This window comes from Aphis gossypii, chromosome 2 (genome assembly GCF_020184175.1).
Source record: "Aphis gossypii isolate Hap1 chromosome 2, ASM2018417v2, whole genome shotgun sequence".
NCBI classification, from domain to species: domain Eukaryota; kingdom Metazoa; phylum Arthropoda; class Insecta; order Hemiptera; family Aphididae; genus Aphis; species Aphis gossypii.
The window spans coordinates 56,049,796-56,069,556 of NC_065531.1; the positions used below are offsets into that span (position 1 = coordinate 56,049,796).

At 25.8% G+C, this 19,761-nt stretch overlaps 1 protein-coding gene across 1 annotated transcript; it reads right to left on the reverse strand.

The window, feature by feature from the left end:
• Nucleotides 1-3,276: 3,276 nt before the first annotated feature.
• LOC114132699 (annexin B9) lies at nt 3,277-12,382 on the reverse strand. The gene is made up of 7 exons (XM_050200992.1): nt 12,119-12,382; nt 9,152-9,328; nt 8,835-9,039; nt 5,587-5,666; nt 3,987-4,236; nt 3,618-3,799; nt 3,277-3,519 (listed from the first exon to the last, which is right to left on the reverse strand). The coding sequence occupies exons 1-7, from the start codon at nt 12,140-12,142 to the stop codon at nt 3,469-3,471; spliced, it is 969 nt and encodes a 322-aa protein (XP_050056949.1). The 5' UTR covers nt 12,143-12,382; the 3' UTR covers nt 3,277-3,468.
• Between the last annotated feature and the right edge of the window lie 7,379 nt (nt 12,383-19,761).

The window sequence follows — 19,761 nt, forward strand, 5'->3', positions numbered from 1 at the left end:
AATTTTAGATTCTGAATGAAGTGATGAATGTATTGATTTTACAATGATGTGTGTTTTTTGTTTGTTTTTTTGTTTTTTGTGTCTGTGTGCAGCATAACTTATCGAAATAATGCTTCAATTTCAAACTTCGAGGGTGGTTTCCGATAGCAAAGTGAATATCCTTGGTGCATTATAGAGGTCAAAAGTAAACATTTTCCAAAAGTTTTCAAAAAAATCGAGAAAAACAAAAAAAAGGTGATGTAAAAACGGAAATTTTTATTTTCTATAGAACATGTAACAGACCAACCCCTTATTCTCGTGTTGGTTTGGCAACATCAATGTTAGTTCACCGAAAACATACTTAATTTGCCTATACAAAACGCCTTGGAAAAAGTTATCCTTAAAAGTTAAGACCTAAACATGATTGCAGTTAACAATAATTATACAAACATTATTCTATTATTACATTGGACAAATGTTGTCGGAAGTGTTGCTGATAGAAAAGTGAAAAAAAGTGTTCCGATTTAAATTAATTTATCTTAAAATATTTAACTCATAATAATATCGCAATATTAAAAAAAAAAAATGACTGTTAAAATTATATTAAAAAAAAAATAAAATCGATTTAATTAGTAAAAATGACAAATTACTACGCTGATAATAACTAGTGCTTAGATATATTATTTTTCTCTTATTATACAGTAAGTTGTTTTATTCGAATTCATTCAAAATTTAAAATAAGATACAACGAATACAAATTATTATTTATTACTATACTAGATAATATAGTATTATCAATTTACCAGTTACCGTTTAAGGTTTCTAGTCTAATATATTTTGTATATAAAACTATCAGATCTCATAAATAAAAAGGTCAAAAAAAATACATCCATCATCTTAAATATTATAAATGATTTAAATAAAACAAATTTATATTTAAAAATTATTTTTCTATTATTATTTAATAAAAGGCTTTAGCCTTCAAATCCGATGTTACCGAGCAATTTGAGGGTAAAAACGGTACCTATATGGCATATACCATCGAACAATTAATCAAAGACACGAGTGAAAAAAAATATTAATTACTTTCAAAAAAATATTTTTATCTTCAACATTTATTTTCAACCGTTTAGTTAACTTGTTTGGTGGATAAATCATAAATGGTCATTTCTTTAATAATATTACTGATAATATACTAGCATTATTAATTAAATTATAACATAATTACTTACATGACATTATAATGATAATAATATGTGCACTTGCTCGTCATTGTAAAATTGTTTTGTGAAAAATATAATGTTTGTTCATAAAGTTATTGAATAATAAATAGTATATTAATTCTATTAAAATAAAACCCAAAAGTTTAACACGAGTACAATACGAATTGAACAGCTTAAAATCTTCGTTAAATTATTATAAAAGGTACTATTGGGTAAATAATAATAATAATGTTTGGAAAAATAAAGTATAAAATATTTTGAAAATTTAACCGTACATAAAAACACTAATATAAACATTTGGTAAAAATTTCAAGTACTTAGTGTTTAGTTTTTGAGTAACAACTTCAGTAAGTAACAACCTTATAAAAAAATCGATTTTGTTGAAAACTGGTTTTACATAAAAAATTTCCGTCACTTTTTTGTTATTTTTCCCGATTTTTTGGAAACTTTTTACTTTTGACCTCTATAATACACCAAGGATTTTCAATTTTCCACCGGAAACCGGAGTATTATAATAAGTATAGTAATTTTTAACTAAAATCATTTAATTTTAATAATTTTTTAATTAATTTAATTAGTAAGCAATAATAATAAAAATAATAAGAAGTCAAGTCGCAAAAAAATAACCCTAATTATGACTAAAATAATATTTAAAAAACTAAAAGTATTAAAATAAAACACCATTTTGTATATTTTAGTGTTATTTAGTAAATAATATTGTATAATTAGTAATTAGTAATTACTGTTATATTATACATTATAATAATATATAATTGAAAAAAATACAAAAATAGAAAATGTTTATAGATGTTCACTTCATAAACAAAAATATTATAATACTCTATACCTACTATCATTGATTATAGAATAGACTATTCTATAATCAATGCTACTATACATAATAAATTTCAATAATGCAGTTGCCAATGTTCCTCAACCGCTATAGCTTGAGTTATGTAGCGAACTACAGCAGTAATCTGTTTATTAATTCTTAAAGAGCTAAGAATTATCTTTAAAATGATTATAAACTATAAAGATAATTATAAATTATTTATAACAGTAATAAGCAATGTTAAACATTTGCACATAAATTTTTAATGTGTTTATAAACAGAATTAAATATTTATAAAAGAACTTATATTATCCTAAATTATTATTTATTTTCCCTGTGGGTATTTATTGTAATGCCGGTTTATAAATATAAATAAATATTAAGCAAAAAAAGAGCTCTACTTTTCAACCACATGGGACTGACAGGATAATCTAAAATAAATTCTAAATTGTTTTTAAAAACACAAACACTGTTTTGCATTTATTAAAATAATACACCTGAAATATTATAACCAATCAATGCACTTTTCCTATCATTGATGCACTATTTATGCACTATATATATAATACCTTTATTTTGTATTAATTGCCGTAATATCAATAATATAAAAAGTATATTGATACATTTTCAATAATTGTTGTATTATTCTATTAAATATTAGTTTTCCATACTCACTGACTTGTAAAAACTATAATGGCATTGAACCGATGTCCTTAGTGCTAAATATCTAATTATTAGTATATATTATACATAATAAGATCTAGGTATGTATAGTTACCTATATTACGCATCTTTTCGAAGATTTCCAAATTTAAATTTCTATCACGAAAGACAAGTATACAATTAACGCTTAATTTTATCTGTTTACGATGTTTACATATATTTAAATATTTAACACCTAATAAAGTATAAATTATTAAAGATTAAAATAATACAACTGATACTATTAATTTTTATTATATACGTAGTTTAAATAGTTTAATTATATTTAGGTACTGTGTACGTTAATCCAATGAATGTAAAATAGAATAAAAATACGCAAATTAATTTTACACTAAAGCAGTAAAATTTAAAACAGTAAGTAATATTGTTATTTTAAGTACAGTATTTAAATTTTAAATTCTGTATTACTGACACTTTTATTGAACACCATATTAATATATTTTGGTCAGTCAATATTAAACAATAAATAGGTATACTATGTATAGTAAAATTAAGCCATAAGTATAAAAATTTAATAGGTTTACGCATTTAGAAAAAGTCACAATATAATTTAGTTCTTATACGTAATTTTTTTATAAAATTAAAATTAATGTATAATATAAAATAATTGGTGAAACATTATTAAATAACAATAATAATATAATGATTTAAAAATAATAATTTTATGTATAAATGAAAAATCACTCGCGAATAAAAAAATTATATCATCGTTTAAGCAATGATTTTTAACAATAATTTCCTGTAGTCTCCAGACGTATCTCCCTGAAAAATCATTATGTCAAATGTATTATATAATTAATTAATTAAAATAATTTATTGCTGTAAATTAAAAAAAAATAAGTAAAGAATAAACAACTTACAGTTACCCACGACTCCAAAGTTTTGCCATACTTCTTTTCGAACACTTGTTTTATATCTCCAAGGTCTATTTCTGATCTGGACACTATGATTCTTATCAATGTTTTATCGTCTGTTCCTAAGCCAGCCATACTCTTATGTAATCGCTCAGCGAAAAAGTCCACTTTGCTCTTCACACATTTCACTTAAAATACAATGCGTATGATTATTTTAATAATACGCGACATATAAATCGTCATATAGGTATCGTAAGTGTTATATACTATTAGACTTTTAGTGAATTATGAAAAATAGATTAATATTTCATATTTTCATGTCCTAGTAATATTTTAAAATGTTCGTATAAAAATAAAACTGTAAATTATTTGTACCTAGGGACAATAAACCCATGCAAATATCTCCAGAAAATTCGCTTTTGATTGATTCTTCCAAGTCCTTAGAAGCTAATTTTTCATACTCCATAAATACACGTCTCAAATGCTGGTAACTTTTGGAAACCAAAATCCTGTTGAATTCTGATTCGTCTGTGCCCCATTTTATTTTTTCTCCTGCATTGTACAAAGCCTCGGCGTCTAAACGCGCTGCATTCTCATCAACTGTAGGTGTTTCATCACGGTTTCCCTAAAAAATTTAATTATACATTCAGTATTTGAAAAAAACATAATTTATTTGTAGGTAGGTATAATAAAATTGATAAGAATTTTCGTATTTGATGTAAGTATTTATAATGTCTATAAAGTATTAATGTCACATAACGTACTTTAACTTGAGCCACACTAAACGAGTTATCGTGAGATTGGGTCACATATGTGAGTCACTCACATTTTCCAAGTATAGGTACATATAATACATGCAAAAATTAAGAGATGAATGATGAATCTTTTTATTCTAGCTGTAATCAATAGTTCTCAGATATACGCAGTTTACAACTTATTTAGTCTAAAATCTGACAGTGATCACGGGTTCTTCTTATCGTAAATTCCATTACAATTAGCTGTTATTTACTATAGTTAACTAGGTATTGAATTTAAACCTTAAAAATTATAATTTCAAAGATTAAGTTTTTTATAATCATTTAATTCTTATATACCGATATGGACAAGGCCGTAACTGGGGGGTCCGGGGGTCCGGACCCCTCACCCTCCGAAATTTTTTTTAAGTGGAAACATTTTTTTATTATTAAATAATTAACCATTATGTAAATTGAATATTTTAATGACGACTTATGTTTTCAATAACAATAACAATCAAATTGTATATTTTTAACGTAAATATGACAAGTGTTCAGTACCTATATATTTAAAAACATATTGGACCCCCCTCCTGAAAATTTTTTCAGTTACATATCAGTCCATATAATAACTATAGGTGGCCACAAGAATTTCACATTGCACTCAATGTCAATATAAAAAAAAAGCATTCATTAAAAACTGTGACTCATTTTAAGCGCTTATAAGTGCGTCACATCATATTATGCATATCTAAACTCCTTACTACTAGCACATAAAATAAGTATCTATAAAATTATAATTACTTTGTTTATATTTTTGCATATCTGTAGTCTGCTTCGATCAAAGTAGATATTTGACTAAACTTAATAATTATATCTTAATTTAATATATTTTGGAAATATTGCTGAATTATTATGTTTCTATACTTCAATATTTTAAATTTGTTATTAACAATTGTGACATCATGTGTACCAATTACACAGTATACAATTAATGCAGACTTAATAGGTATAACGTATACTAGACAGAATAGGTACTTACAAACCAACAAAGTTTTCAATTTTAACAAAAAATTAAGTTAAGTTTATTAAAATAAATACAAAATAAGTACTTACTATTTTTAATTAATAAACTATACCTGTTTAAATTTAACCAAACTACAAAGTAAAATTTAAAATAATATAATATATTATATAGGTACTTAATATTATGGTATTATAAATATATTAATATATCTTACCATACTTAAGGATACGCAAAGACGTTTGAAATGGCCCGATGTATCACCTTTAATATCTTTCTCGAGACTGTGTCCGTAAACTGAAATATAATACATTTTATTTGTTAATAAAAGTCTGATGTTAGAAAAATTATAATATTATTAAAATACTTCGAATTCGTATACATTTTAATAATTATATATGCAGTTTTAAAATAAACATTTTTAATTAGTAATTAAACGTAGTTCACAAATCGCAAACAACGTATGATAATAATTTATTACTGAGATTATTTTTAAATAAGTCTGCAAATAATATTATACTACAGAAGTCTGATATATGGTGTTACTTTCCAATTCTAAAATTTCCAACATGCCAGTGGTATTACAAGAATGACAGTGATAAGGTGTAGAAATAGCTGTTTTAAATTCCTCGTTCTATTTTAGCCGTATAAAATAAACACATGTTCAATAGTCACTACATATATATATCAGTGATTATATATATATAAATATTGAGCCATTGAATAGAACGAATAGGTACATAAACGAAACAAAGAACGTGGATACTGGATTTAACAGATCAAATGGATCAATCGCCTGAAAATTACGAGATTCTATCGCACGGAAGTCGAATGATGAGAACAATGCGATGTAGACATGTAGTTCGTCTAGATAAGTATTGCTAGCAAATATTCTTATTTTTAAAATAGTATATAATATTTGTCTATGGTTTAAAATAAATATATATAATAAATTATCATTATTCATAGGTATTTTTTATACAATCGTGTTTTAACTATTGTGATGTTTATCTAATATCCATAAAACTATAATAATATATATACTGTACTGTAGTATTACATTTTGTGAATGTGGCTGTACAGACAATATATCTATATATTATATTAATTAAGTACGTAAAAATGTATATTATTTTAAAAACTACTCACACAACAGATGATATTTTAAACACTGATGTTAAAATAATTGTATACTTTATTACTACCTCGCTATGCCAAACAATTAGTAAACAACTACAGTCGACGAAATTTTCAATTTATAGTCACGACTCACGACGTATACACATGGATTAGATATAGTCATATAGACGTATTCCATGCGGTAGAGGAGCGGCCTTTCTGTTAATTTTCATAGTTTCAAATGGACGCAGTAACCACTAACCATATCGTACAAATTCGTAATGATGTCCGGTAATTTTATTACGGTTCTTAAATAACAAACGCGACACGCCGCTCGTCATATAATACTTTCATCAATTATTATTACGTAGAGTCGTATAATGTGCATACTACACTCAATATGTATTTATATGTAGGTACCTATAGCTTGCGTTTGTGCAGCCCGTTCAAAAAAAATTAAAAATATATTACACATATTATATAGACAACTGGTTTTTGAGTTTTTATTTTCATTAATGAAATATTAGCGAATCGTTTAAATTACGAAAAGAATGACATAATATATGTATTTTATGCTGTCCAAAAACGACAGACGTCGTCGTCAATCATATATTATATATGATATTATTAGATATCTGAGAATTTAAAATACTCATCAAAGGTCGATAAACATTTAACAACGATTGTTGAAACGCGAGAACAATCAAAAACGTGATTTAAAAAATATTATAATAGACCCATTCGAATTAATATGATTCAGTCAATACGAAAAAAAAGTGACTGCGTTTAAATATAAATTAGACAAATCGGGGTAGTGAATTTTATTTTCGTTTACTGTTTCACAAACTAGTATAAGTGTCAAGTTATCTAGCTAATGGTAGTAATGGTACCAACGAATTCATTTCATTCCATACTATTAATTAACGAGTTAATCAGACGTTATAAAAATAATTATTTAAATATTGACACAAAACATTAATAGCAGTCTTTAAAATTATTATTATTATTATTATTTTAAACTCTATTTGTCAAGAAGGTCAAGTTTGAAGAACATATTTTGAACAACGAAATATATTATGAAGAAAAAGTCTTTTTGAAAGTACCACGGGTTAGCTATATCCTAACTCCCACCAAGAAAAAAGTACTTATCATCATAATTGTACTTCAAGGATAAAATATAGGTACACAAACTAATAGCTACATAGAAATAACTATTTGGTCAAAAATTAGTAACCATGCAACAGAAAAGATATATATACATTTTCATGTTTATAATTTATTAATACAATAAAATTAATACCTATTCAATTTCATTTTGATTTATTTTATAACGTAAATATTGAAGAACTTTAATATTAATAAAAGTATATTACTAATTTAAACTTTTAGTTCAATAAGTTAAATTTAAGTAAATAAGTATACAATTTTAAATTATGTGATGATAAAAACATGAAAACTTAAAAGCATTTCAAATAAAGATTAATATGAACTATCATTCTTTTTATTTTTAAATAAATAATATTAGGTAAATATATTTACAACTTTAATAAATAATTAATGTAAAATTTAAATTTTAACTAGAAATACAACAGACCTGATAATCTTTGGACAAGGTAAACAAAACTAGTAAAAAAAAAAATCACATACAGGATACCTCAACCAAGTGTTAGTCAACGGGCTCTTTCTTTATTTTTTTATTCATTCAATACTCGGCCAGTTTCATTATGTAATCATGAATTAAAATCAATAAGAACATTATAATATTTTCAGTTGTATAGCTTAATTTATTCCATATGATCATCTGATCATGGTTTTATCAAAAACAAGTATCTTTGAACTATTCCTTGTAATTATTCAAATAAGTTTATATATTTAAATTTGCTGCCTATTGATAAATAAAAATTAATGTTTCTTTAAAGAATCGTCTGTGTTGGTTGTGAGAAAAGTACACTCAATGATTAATGTCTCTTAAATGCACAAAAATATTGTAATAATAATTTTTCTATCATTGAGCAAAGGAAAAAATACGTAAGGTAAACGCTATGCTTGAAATTTAAAACTAAAACTATAATTACTCTCAAAACTGCAATGAAATGAGTAATGTCAAATGTCAATTGATTTTTAATAGTCATTCGAGTGCTTGGAAAATACAAATATTTAAATTCATCAAAGTCATTAAACTTAGTATATTTAAACAATAAAAGTCTATAAATACGCTTAATTATTAATTGATAGCAATGAAAATACTAAAATATGCCATTATATATGGCACATATTACACATAAGGTGTATAATTTTTTCAAACAAACGGTACCTATTTTCAATTATTGAAGTTGGGTTACTTACGTTTTTCGTAACATTCAGCAACTGTTCTTACACCAAAATTGCTTAAAGTACATAATATTTCAACAAGCACTTCCTCGTGGGTGCCTAATCCGGAGATAGCGTCATGTAACTCCTTTGCGTACAATTCCGGAAGTGGTGTCATCAATGCCAACACAGTGTCCTCGAAGTGTCCACTTAGTTCGTTTTTTAATTCTTTTTTCAGATCCTAAACATTATTTTCATCATATTATAACCTACTATGTTAATAAATCATATTACATGCTTTAACAATGATAACAACTAAAAGATAAAATGTTATGATTCAATTTATTTTTTACCTTTCCATACAATGTCTTGAAAGCCTCTGCAATTTCAATGCGTTGCACAATACCTCGATTAGCAATCACATCAAGTATGACTTTTTGATCACATCCAAAACCTTTCATAGCCTTTTTCAGAGCAGTCGCATCTTCTTTTGCATCAAAATTTGGTGATGCAAACACGGTAGGAGTACACTTTAAAAAATTTAAAAAATTGCCAATTTAATATATTAGGTATTATTTACTTTATTTCCTATTTATCATAATGATTAAATATTTTAGCCCAACAATAAAATATAAAAAATTGTTTTACTATTGGTAATAGTGTATTAGCGATTGAAGAGAACAATTTGTAATAAGTACTACATTTTACTAGTAAATGATTATTAAAACGTGATGTGTACAAATCGCTTTTTTATTACAAAATGTACATTGCACATTAGTATTTAAAAAATAATAGTTAATAAGAAATAAACATATTTATTAAATTATCTCTGTGTTCTTTATAGGCATATAAATATATAATATAGACTATAAACTCATAGAGCATATTGTGAATTACCATAACACTATCATGTTTGCATTAATATTTATATAAATATCGATTGAAACCATCTGTAGCTCATTTATTCACATTGTTTATTTCTATACATCATTCGAAATCCATCATATATATTATTAAAATATCAAACTCATTATACAATAAATGTTTGTTGTGAAGTATGACTAAACGCTAAAGTCTGTTAGCTACGGCTAAGAAAATCTATTATTAAGTGAAAAAATATATATCAAATCAATAATTGAAAATATTTTTTTTTAGAATTTATAAGTTAGAGCTCTTTGTGTTTTAGAAAATTAGGTATAAAGTTTAATTACTTTAATTTAGGTGTCTTGCGTATTTCAGCTCTTTAAGGGCTACTGAGAATACATAATTTCATCAACATAATTAATAATATATAGTACGTTTACACGAGTGATGTAATCGGATATATTTTAATACGCCTATTACCCACTATAATCACTGTACTATTTAATAAACAATTAAACATGATACTAATTTTTATCTATAATATTAAATTACTTTACCTACTACATAAGATTATAAAAATAAAAATACCTATATAATATAAGATTCCATTTACGGTAATTATTATACACACTGCAAACACGAATAGATGACATTATGACAATATGTTGTTGTACCAAAAATCCAGAAATATTTTTTTCACATAGCTCTTTTTTAAGATTAACGTCAGTTAAATATTAGAATACTTTAAACTATTAATAACTTATCAAAATTATCTATATTACTTTTAATTATTTGATAAAGGTTAAGTTTTATAATCTGTGATAAAATGATTTATTTTCTACTTCACCCTTGTCGATTTATAATTATACTTACTTACAAGAGAAACAAATATTTAAATCGTTTAATTTTAGTATGTTCTATCGATAATCATACTATACAAAATATTTTTAAGAATACATTGAATATTGATATCATATGTTTTTATAGTAAATAAAAGCTTATTAAGTTTATCGAAGTCTTTAAAATGTAATTAATTATGTCACATTAGCAGTGACAACAATTGTACATATAATATAATCAATAAATACAAATAATGAGATTCTATTTAAAACTTATATTATTCAATATTTTTGAATATATAACAACAAATTCACTCCAATATTTAATAAAACTAAAAGTTAAACACCAAGATAATCGGTATTTCAGTGATGTTAAACCCTTTGTTTGATATATTATGCACACGCATTTAGGTAAGTATACAATGTACTAGAGACTGGCATATGATGGATGAAGATATAAAATAATCTACTTCTTATTTTGCTAAGCCCTTCGCTCTCCACTATATAAGATCAACCAACCTTGTTTCTTGAAAAATAATATTATCATCGTTATAATCACTATTAGTAAGGTAACCGTCTAATTATTATGATTTATACAAATTATACGGTTAACCATGATTATAATAAAAAGCGTTAGAATACAAACCTAAAGGCTAGGATTATCCGATAATATATAATATTATATAGGTAGTATAGATATATATAATAATAGGTAACCTAGCCGTGCTTTGTTTTCAGCACCGACAAAAGCTTGACAAGACCTCCTGTTAATAACATTGTCACATAACTTTATGAGTAGAAAATATTATCAGCAAAATATGGAAGTTAAGTTATTTAATATTTTTTTAGATTATACGTTTCTTTATCATCACTTTTAAAAAAGTTCAATAAGTATTATGCTGTGTAATATATTTCACGAGAGATTAAAATAAAAAATCTGCCGAAAACAGAAACCGAAACGTTTTAATATACTTGTTCTCGTTTACTAAGAATACCTACTATAAATAGTGCTTTAATTGTTGTCGAAAACTAAGGCTGAAAAAATAACGTCTTTCTAATATTTTTCAAATATCTATAATTGCATAGTTGGCTGAAACTTCAAATTACTAGAAAAAGGGTTCTCTCCTATCTCCTTTCCGATATATCCACATATCCAATAACACGGTGAAGGGGCGGGTAAATTCCTAGTAAAAACGTCACGCCACTGAATGTAGGTAAAGTTAGAGTAGATTATGAATATTGTATTATACTTTTGGGTCTTATGACCTCTCTATAATCAATAGAAAATAAAGTATAACCGATTATCACAAGCCCCGATGAAATATTGGAGCGACAGCAACCAAAAATTTAATTAAAAAATATATCGCTTATAATAATAACAATAATTATGAATTGTAATTCTATTTTTTTTTTTTTTATGTGAATACGCATAGCATTATAATATATTACATAATATGTATTGCATAGGTATTATAGGAATAATTATAGGTATGGTCGAGTCGTGTATAAATCGTTTGTGCGAGTGCAATCTATATACCTACGTCTATATTAATGGCAATATACATTATACATGTATATTAGATATAGGTACAAAAGTATAAAACAAGCGCCACTTACTTTTGAGGTAACGTAATTGGCCATATCGTCGCGTCTGGAGACTTGAACGGGACGCCTCTACTACAACTGTACAGTCTTTTGTGAGACGAGAAAATATTATAGAATCGGTCGACGAACGTGACGGGGCGTAGGAGATCGTGGAGAAAACGGCAGGAACTCTATTGACAAAAGATCGGCGAAGACGTCGGAGATCGACGGCGTATCGGGCGCGACTGAACCGCGGACCGCGACACACTCGAGTCTTGAGAACCCGCAACAATGTATTATTATTGTGACGAGACTTCGAAACTACGGCACGCGCGCGCGCGCATGTGCGATGATGTCATAGCGTGTGTATATAATAATATAATATATACATTATACGTATATAGATGTGCCGCCACTACCACCGAAAACGGCCGTCGACGTAATTATTATTGGTGTGTACTACCTTCAATCGGCCGCGGAGTTTTTACCGTGCCAAGGACGCTCCAGCGGTTAGGGGGACCAAGTTATAACATTACGTCAGTAGGTATTTATTATTATTATTATTATTATTATTTTTGTACGCGTTATTTTTATATCTGGTATCCGGTATAAGTAGGTATAATATATGAATTGTGAGTACCGCGGTCCGCGGCGGTTAATATGGTTATCGTCGTCCGTCTCGGACCTGCCGCAAAAGCCGTATCACAGCGTAAAGTTCGGGATACACGAGAACCTATGTCCTATACACGATACGTGCACTTTACCGATCACTTCGATCCGACTTTTAACGCGTGATGTATTGCGTAGGTGGGTATATTACATTAAAGTTACTCCGTCGTAAAAAATCCGTATAGAAATCTCGGATTTCACGATCGTCACACGACTACAGCACGAATAGGTATACTTGCATCATAAATATTTATTATGCCGTGTGTCTGTGTATATATATATATAATATTGCGTTTATATTATTAGATATATTTTGATTTTTTTACGGTTTCGAGTCCATCGTTTTTGGTTCATTGACGACGATGGTAACTATTATATAATATACGAATCACACATAGGTTTCACTCGTTTCGAACGAATTTTTCCGAATTTTCGTTTACTTTAATACATAAATATTGTGTTATAAAAAATTAGTTATTACATAATGTCATATCATATCGCACAGACATCGGTCGGTATAATGAACTCTGTGGCTGCAAAAATTGCACACAAAATATCCTATATTATATTATTATGCCGATGAGGTCACGTATTATAATAATTAATAAATAATGTACATTGTGTATTGTGTTGACCGCGTAAACACTGGATTAAAAATACGTGTTGACCAAAAGATCTAAGACCTATGCGTGCGTATAAAGTAATTATATGTTCTATATATATATACAAATATAGGAAATGTGTATAGTGCACAATACGCTCGCACGCGCTAGTCTCTATATAATATAGTACAATTTTTTATTATTATTCACAGTTGTCACGCGACATAGAAAGAGGCGTAAACTATTCCAGTAAAAAAAAAAATGAAAAATAAAACAATTCGAGAATTATCGCGAGCTTAATACCGGTCGCTATTTTTTTATGGTTCACCATAATAAGTGTAGTGCTAAATAAAAACATATCGCGGTCGAAAGCCGCTGCAACAGTGTGCAACGTAGTGGCTGCTTGATATTACCGACATGGAGAGTTAGTTCGTTTCGAAACGCACCGTAAAACCTAACTCATATAAACATTGAATAGAATATAATGGAATACATTTAATTTCTTCTAGTATAATAATTAATAGACTTTTCGGCGACGGGCGAGCTTATGTTATTAGTTATTGTTGTGTATTTTGTATGCATATACTATGTAGAACTTAAACACCTAAATAAAATATACAACACTTATTAACTATAGTCCCCAAGAGACGTTAAATAACTATAAGTAGATACTTATGAGAGCGCACGTATGTGTAATGTGTAGGTATGCATCATATTATGATATAGGTATTGTAATATACAAATTTACCAAATCACTAATGTAATAATAATGTATATAATAATTCTATACATACCTAGCGTGTCTCAATAGATGTTAATGAAATACGTGTAAGGTGTAAATTATTAATACATAAATATTCTAGACATTTTTGTACTGCAAATACGTATTAGTAAGTTTTTGATTATTTATTTATTCGGTAAAATGTATAATATTAATTATTATTATTTTAGTTTTATTAAAATTATTTCAATAAAATGTGTACGCTGGTTCTCCGAAAGTCATACGCTGCAGTGGGTTATTACTGCGTTATTATAATTTCTTATGATCAATAAACTGATTATAATTTCCAAAAATAATATTTGAAAAGGTCATTTGTGTTGTCATTAATAATATGAGATATGCCTGAGGAAAACTAATAACCTAAAAAAAAAAAACCGTATTTAACTTAACGAACTGTTATGATGTAAAATAACCCGTCGTCGAAGTGAAAGTTAAATTTAAAAATAAAGTTCCCACCTACATACGGAAACTATCCATTATTCAACTATACTATAAATGTATAATATAATATAATATATTATATGGTTAATAGTTGCATCTGCATTCTGTATTAGGAACGACAATATATCTACCTTTAACCTAAAAACTAAATAAACCAAAGAATAATATTGTTACGATTATTATTTATTTGGTTATTGGATTTTAAGACCTTTTTGAACCAAAGATAAATTACTATAATATGTAAGTATATTGTATTTCATTCAATTCAACATCCAATATCGTAATGTACGTAAATATAATATTATATGTATTGTATGTGTACCTATATCTGAATAATAAATGTATGTTTGTATTGACAGGCGTGTTTTTGTAACCAATATAGTTATAGTTTATAGATAATATTATTTGAAGCATATTTTATAGCCATAGTTACCCAATAATAATTTAAATAAAAATAAATAATATTATATTACTCGTAAAATAAATAAATAATAATATCAAATACCTACATAATTTTATACATCATGCATTCATGCGAATACCTACTACTTCTATAATATACAAGATTGTTGTAATAATTAATATGATAATAATACCGAGTACTTAGGTATTAGTATAATTACAATATTACATATTATAATATATGTTATTTAATATATTTATAAGAAAATTTTATAGTCTACAGAAAATAATTAACAATTAGGTAAAACAAATTTTTTTTTCTTTTATACATTTAAAAAGTTAGGTTAATGGGTTCAGCTCTGATGTGCATTAGAAGTCAAATGAATCACTGTAATGGATATTTATATCAAATTTGAATTCAATATCTTTGTTACAAAACGATTTTGAGTGGAGACGGTGTATCAACTTATTTCGTATTATATTTTATGATATGTTTTTTTATAAAACTATTTACCTAAGTCATTCATTTTACTATTTTTAATATGTATTAGTACTTATATTACTGAAAGTTAATTTAATTTTTACCGAAAACATTGCATTTATTATATTGTTAGTATTTAATTATTATAGGTAATAGCCAATAGGTAATATAATATAAATGTATACCTACCATATTACTTAATTGTTATAATTTTTGAGCTAATATCACCTTACCATAAATCAGTGTGAATAGATTCAAAATATAAATAGTTAATATCTTAAAATGAATTAACATATTTTGAAAATATTATTATATACTTTTAAATTTATCGAATGCATAAAAGTTTAAGTCCCCGCAATTAACATTTCTGAACCGCTTGTTGATTTTGATTAGTTAGTTGTATACAATTATTGTAAAATTCATAAGATTGGCAACATCGCACTAAAATACAATTCTAACGTACGGAATCGTGTTATAAAAACTGGAAAGGTAAATAGATACAAATGGTACAATGTCATTTTTGAACCATAATCATCGTGTAGGTACAATCCTATTCTACATTTCTATGCCTGTGATTTTTTTTAAATTATAAATAGGTATCAATATATTACCAATCGTACTTGTACAATATCATATGACATATTATAGTGTTTTTAAAAATATTTTACAGTCAAACAGATCATAATAAATTTGTGTCCTTATTATAATAATATATTGACAATTACCTATGGTTTATAAATAATAAATTATGAATTAATATATACTTATGTATACAGCATATATATAATGTGAATCACAGTATACCGTTACACGCATTGATCAACTTGGGCAGGCCCTACATTACATTATAATTTAATATAACATTATTATTAATGTATTTTATATAATATTTTGTCATTTGACGAATGACGATAGATCTTACATCTATCTTACATCTACTATCTCTCGTTTGCACAAGTAGCGTACTTACGTAGGTACTCCTTTATTTTTTATACGAATAACTCGAGTAGGTATATATTTTCAGTTCCACATAATATGGTGGTTATTTATAATTTACGGTTGCTGATCGCTTTCTATAATGGAAGTTTTTCTTTGAACTTCTATTTTCAGTTATATATAGACAAGCACTTAAACGAAACATCCAACGTGTTTATTCCGAGCTGCATGGTGTAGTATATTGTTAACCCAATACCCATTATATTTTTTTATTAGTATTATACCTACTTTATTTAAATACAATTATACAAATAACCTGCAATATTATATTTGTAATAAAATGAGTGAACCTATACAATTTCAATGGCTAACGGGTAAATTTAATTACAACATAATTACATAAGCTTAAAATAAGTGAATCCTTTGTAAGCTTTATTAACTAGAAGTTATTAATTATTTTGATTAAAGTTTAATTTGGAACCTTCCAATAAATTATTATTAAATCACAATATACGTGTTTAGTTATTTATAATGCATGTATATTTTATTACAAAATTATATAATATTAAGTATAAAATACATACATATTAATCTGATAAAGTTTTTGGAATATATCAATTTACAAAAATTAAAAAAAATACATTGGAAAAAATAAAAGAACGCCGCACGAAAACAAATATTTAATACCTACCTATAATAATATAAACTATAGTCCTAATAATTTATTATAAATTCTATTAAAAGTATATACAATATAAATATAAAAGATAATATATACTGTTTTGAAGCACTTTAATTTTTTTTTTTTTTTATTTATATCCAACAGAAGAAATAATTATTTCAATATTTATTATTATTATTATTTATTATATTTATTTATTATTTATATTTAACAAAAAAGAAGCATATTTATTTAAAAAAACAAAAACAAAAATTAACATGGATTAGTTATAAAAATGAATAAAGAAATTTGAAAAATTAATTTAAATTTAAAAAATAATTAATTACCATGTATTTTTTTTAGATTTGCTGTAGTGAAATTGACTTTATTGTCCGACAAAATATTTTTAATTTTTACACGTAGAAAACGAACTCTCTATATCCACTGAAGTGATCGGTGCATACTAATTTATACAAGAGGTTTCAAATTTGAAATTAAAACACTAAATCTTAAATTTTGAAATGGTCAATATCGTTGTTAAAGGCATGCTGGCCGTATAGGTACTGCAGATTATAATATGTAAATCGATAATCTATACGTTGAATATATTTAATAAACAAGCCGATAACGAAAACAATAACAATCCAATATAACCATTTAGTCCGCATTCTGGGTTTTACATTTCTTAAAAATTATTTTTTTTTTTATTAAAATAGCATATTAAACATAAAAAATCCACAACTGAAAGAATTGTAAAAAAGCAAAAATAAACATTTACATAAAAATAAATAAAAATAAATTGATTTATTTGGATTCAGAATGACGCGAAACAAATTTATGTATACAAATTAGACTTCTATCTCATTTATAAAAAAATAAGCATAATATGCTTTAAAATCCAAGCCCTAATAATAACTGTATTTAAATAATTATTATTGAAGAAGTTATAGTAAAAATTTTCAGTTGAATAAATTTGAAAAATCATGTTATGTTGTATGGTGAAAACCTCATAATAGTGGGTGAATAAAATATACAGTGGGTGGTGCAATATTATTTTATCTTCGTATGGTTAAAAAATTGTCACTGTCAGTGTATTAAAATTGTATAGATTATAGTAACTAGTATTAGTAGTACTTATATTGTTTTAAATAGTATGGATATTATTTATGTGAAATGTGAATGATATTTTTTTGATAGCTGAAACAGATGTTTCCGACGAAATCGTATGGTAAATATGTGTAAAATGAAAATAATAGACACTAAAGCAAAAGCGTAACACAATAACACATACAATGTGAATAACTTATTTACTATTCATAATGCATGGATTGTGAAAATTTTAAATACAAAATAATTATAGAAATGATTTTTATTTTTAAACTAGAATCGGAATGACATTCATTAATTCAACAATTATTATTTTGATGCATAAATAATATGTGAATTGTAATAGAAATAATATGTGAAATGTAAAAGTGTAGTAATTATTTTACTGTTCCATACTTTATCAAGTTAAAACTCTTTTTAAACATATAATTTAAAAATATTTTGTTTGTGGGCAAAATGATAATAGCATTGCTTTAGGTATTGAGTTTATTTTATCATTCTTTGAAATATCATTCTTTTATGTAGGGCTCTAGTCCGGGCAATTCTTTTCCCGAAAAAGACGTTTTTATATGAATATTTTCCTCGTTTATGTATGGTATTAATAAACTATCAAATATCTAATACCAAGCTGGTTACTTACTATCATTTAAGCATGGATCACGGATTGTCTATTGTAGCCTATAGGTCTATTTTATAAATTAAAAATATTTTTTTGTAAACATTCATATAGTTTTGAGAATAACAAGTATAATCGATACTGTAAATTGTAATATAACACTTTTGCAAATAAATAACCCATACCTGCTATTACTTCTACAGTGCAGATAATGGACAGTGACAAACGACTAATAAGCGAATTTATATCAATACCAAAATAACCATCATTTTTTGGCACAGTAAATTATCACCTGGCACGACTTCTTTAACGAACTTCATTTTTTATGAATTTTTGATTATTATTAATGAGTTATAAATACGATTTATAAGTTATTAGGGATATAAAATCAAAATATGCACGAACAAATTTGAAAAAATAAAACATCTTATGTAGCACAATAATGTAAGTACAAAAAAAAAATGTGTATAAGATATTGCAAAAATCGTGGTTAATACTTAAAAACCAGTTGAAATTTTGATAAAAACATCAATTATTTTTAGAAGATATTAAATGTACCTACCTAGTACCTAGTACCTACGTTTGAAAATCATTGAAATATCCTCTTTTATTTAAAATATACTATGTATAAAAATATGCATTTAAAATTTTTAAACTCATTATTGTATAGCTCAAATTTTGGTAGGGTACTAATGGTCTGTTATAAATTTAGAGCATACAGAACAATATACTACTCCTACATCTTCCAAGCATTAATTTATAGTTAAAATTTAAAACTATTAACTAATAGGTTATTATATTATAATTAAAATATTTAACTAATTACTATAACACAAAATGTTAAATATGTAGATTATCTGAATGTAAATAGATATCAACCAGTGGCGTAACTACGGGAGGTGCGATGTAGGTGATATATCGCCCTTAGACCTTTTTTTTTTTATATTATATAATAAATTATAATTTGTGAGATACCTATA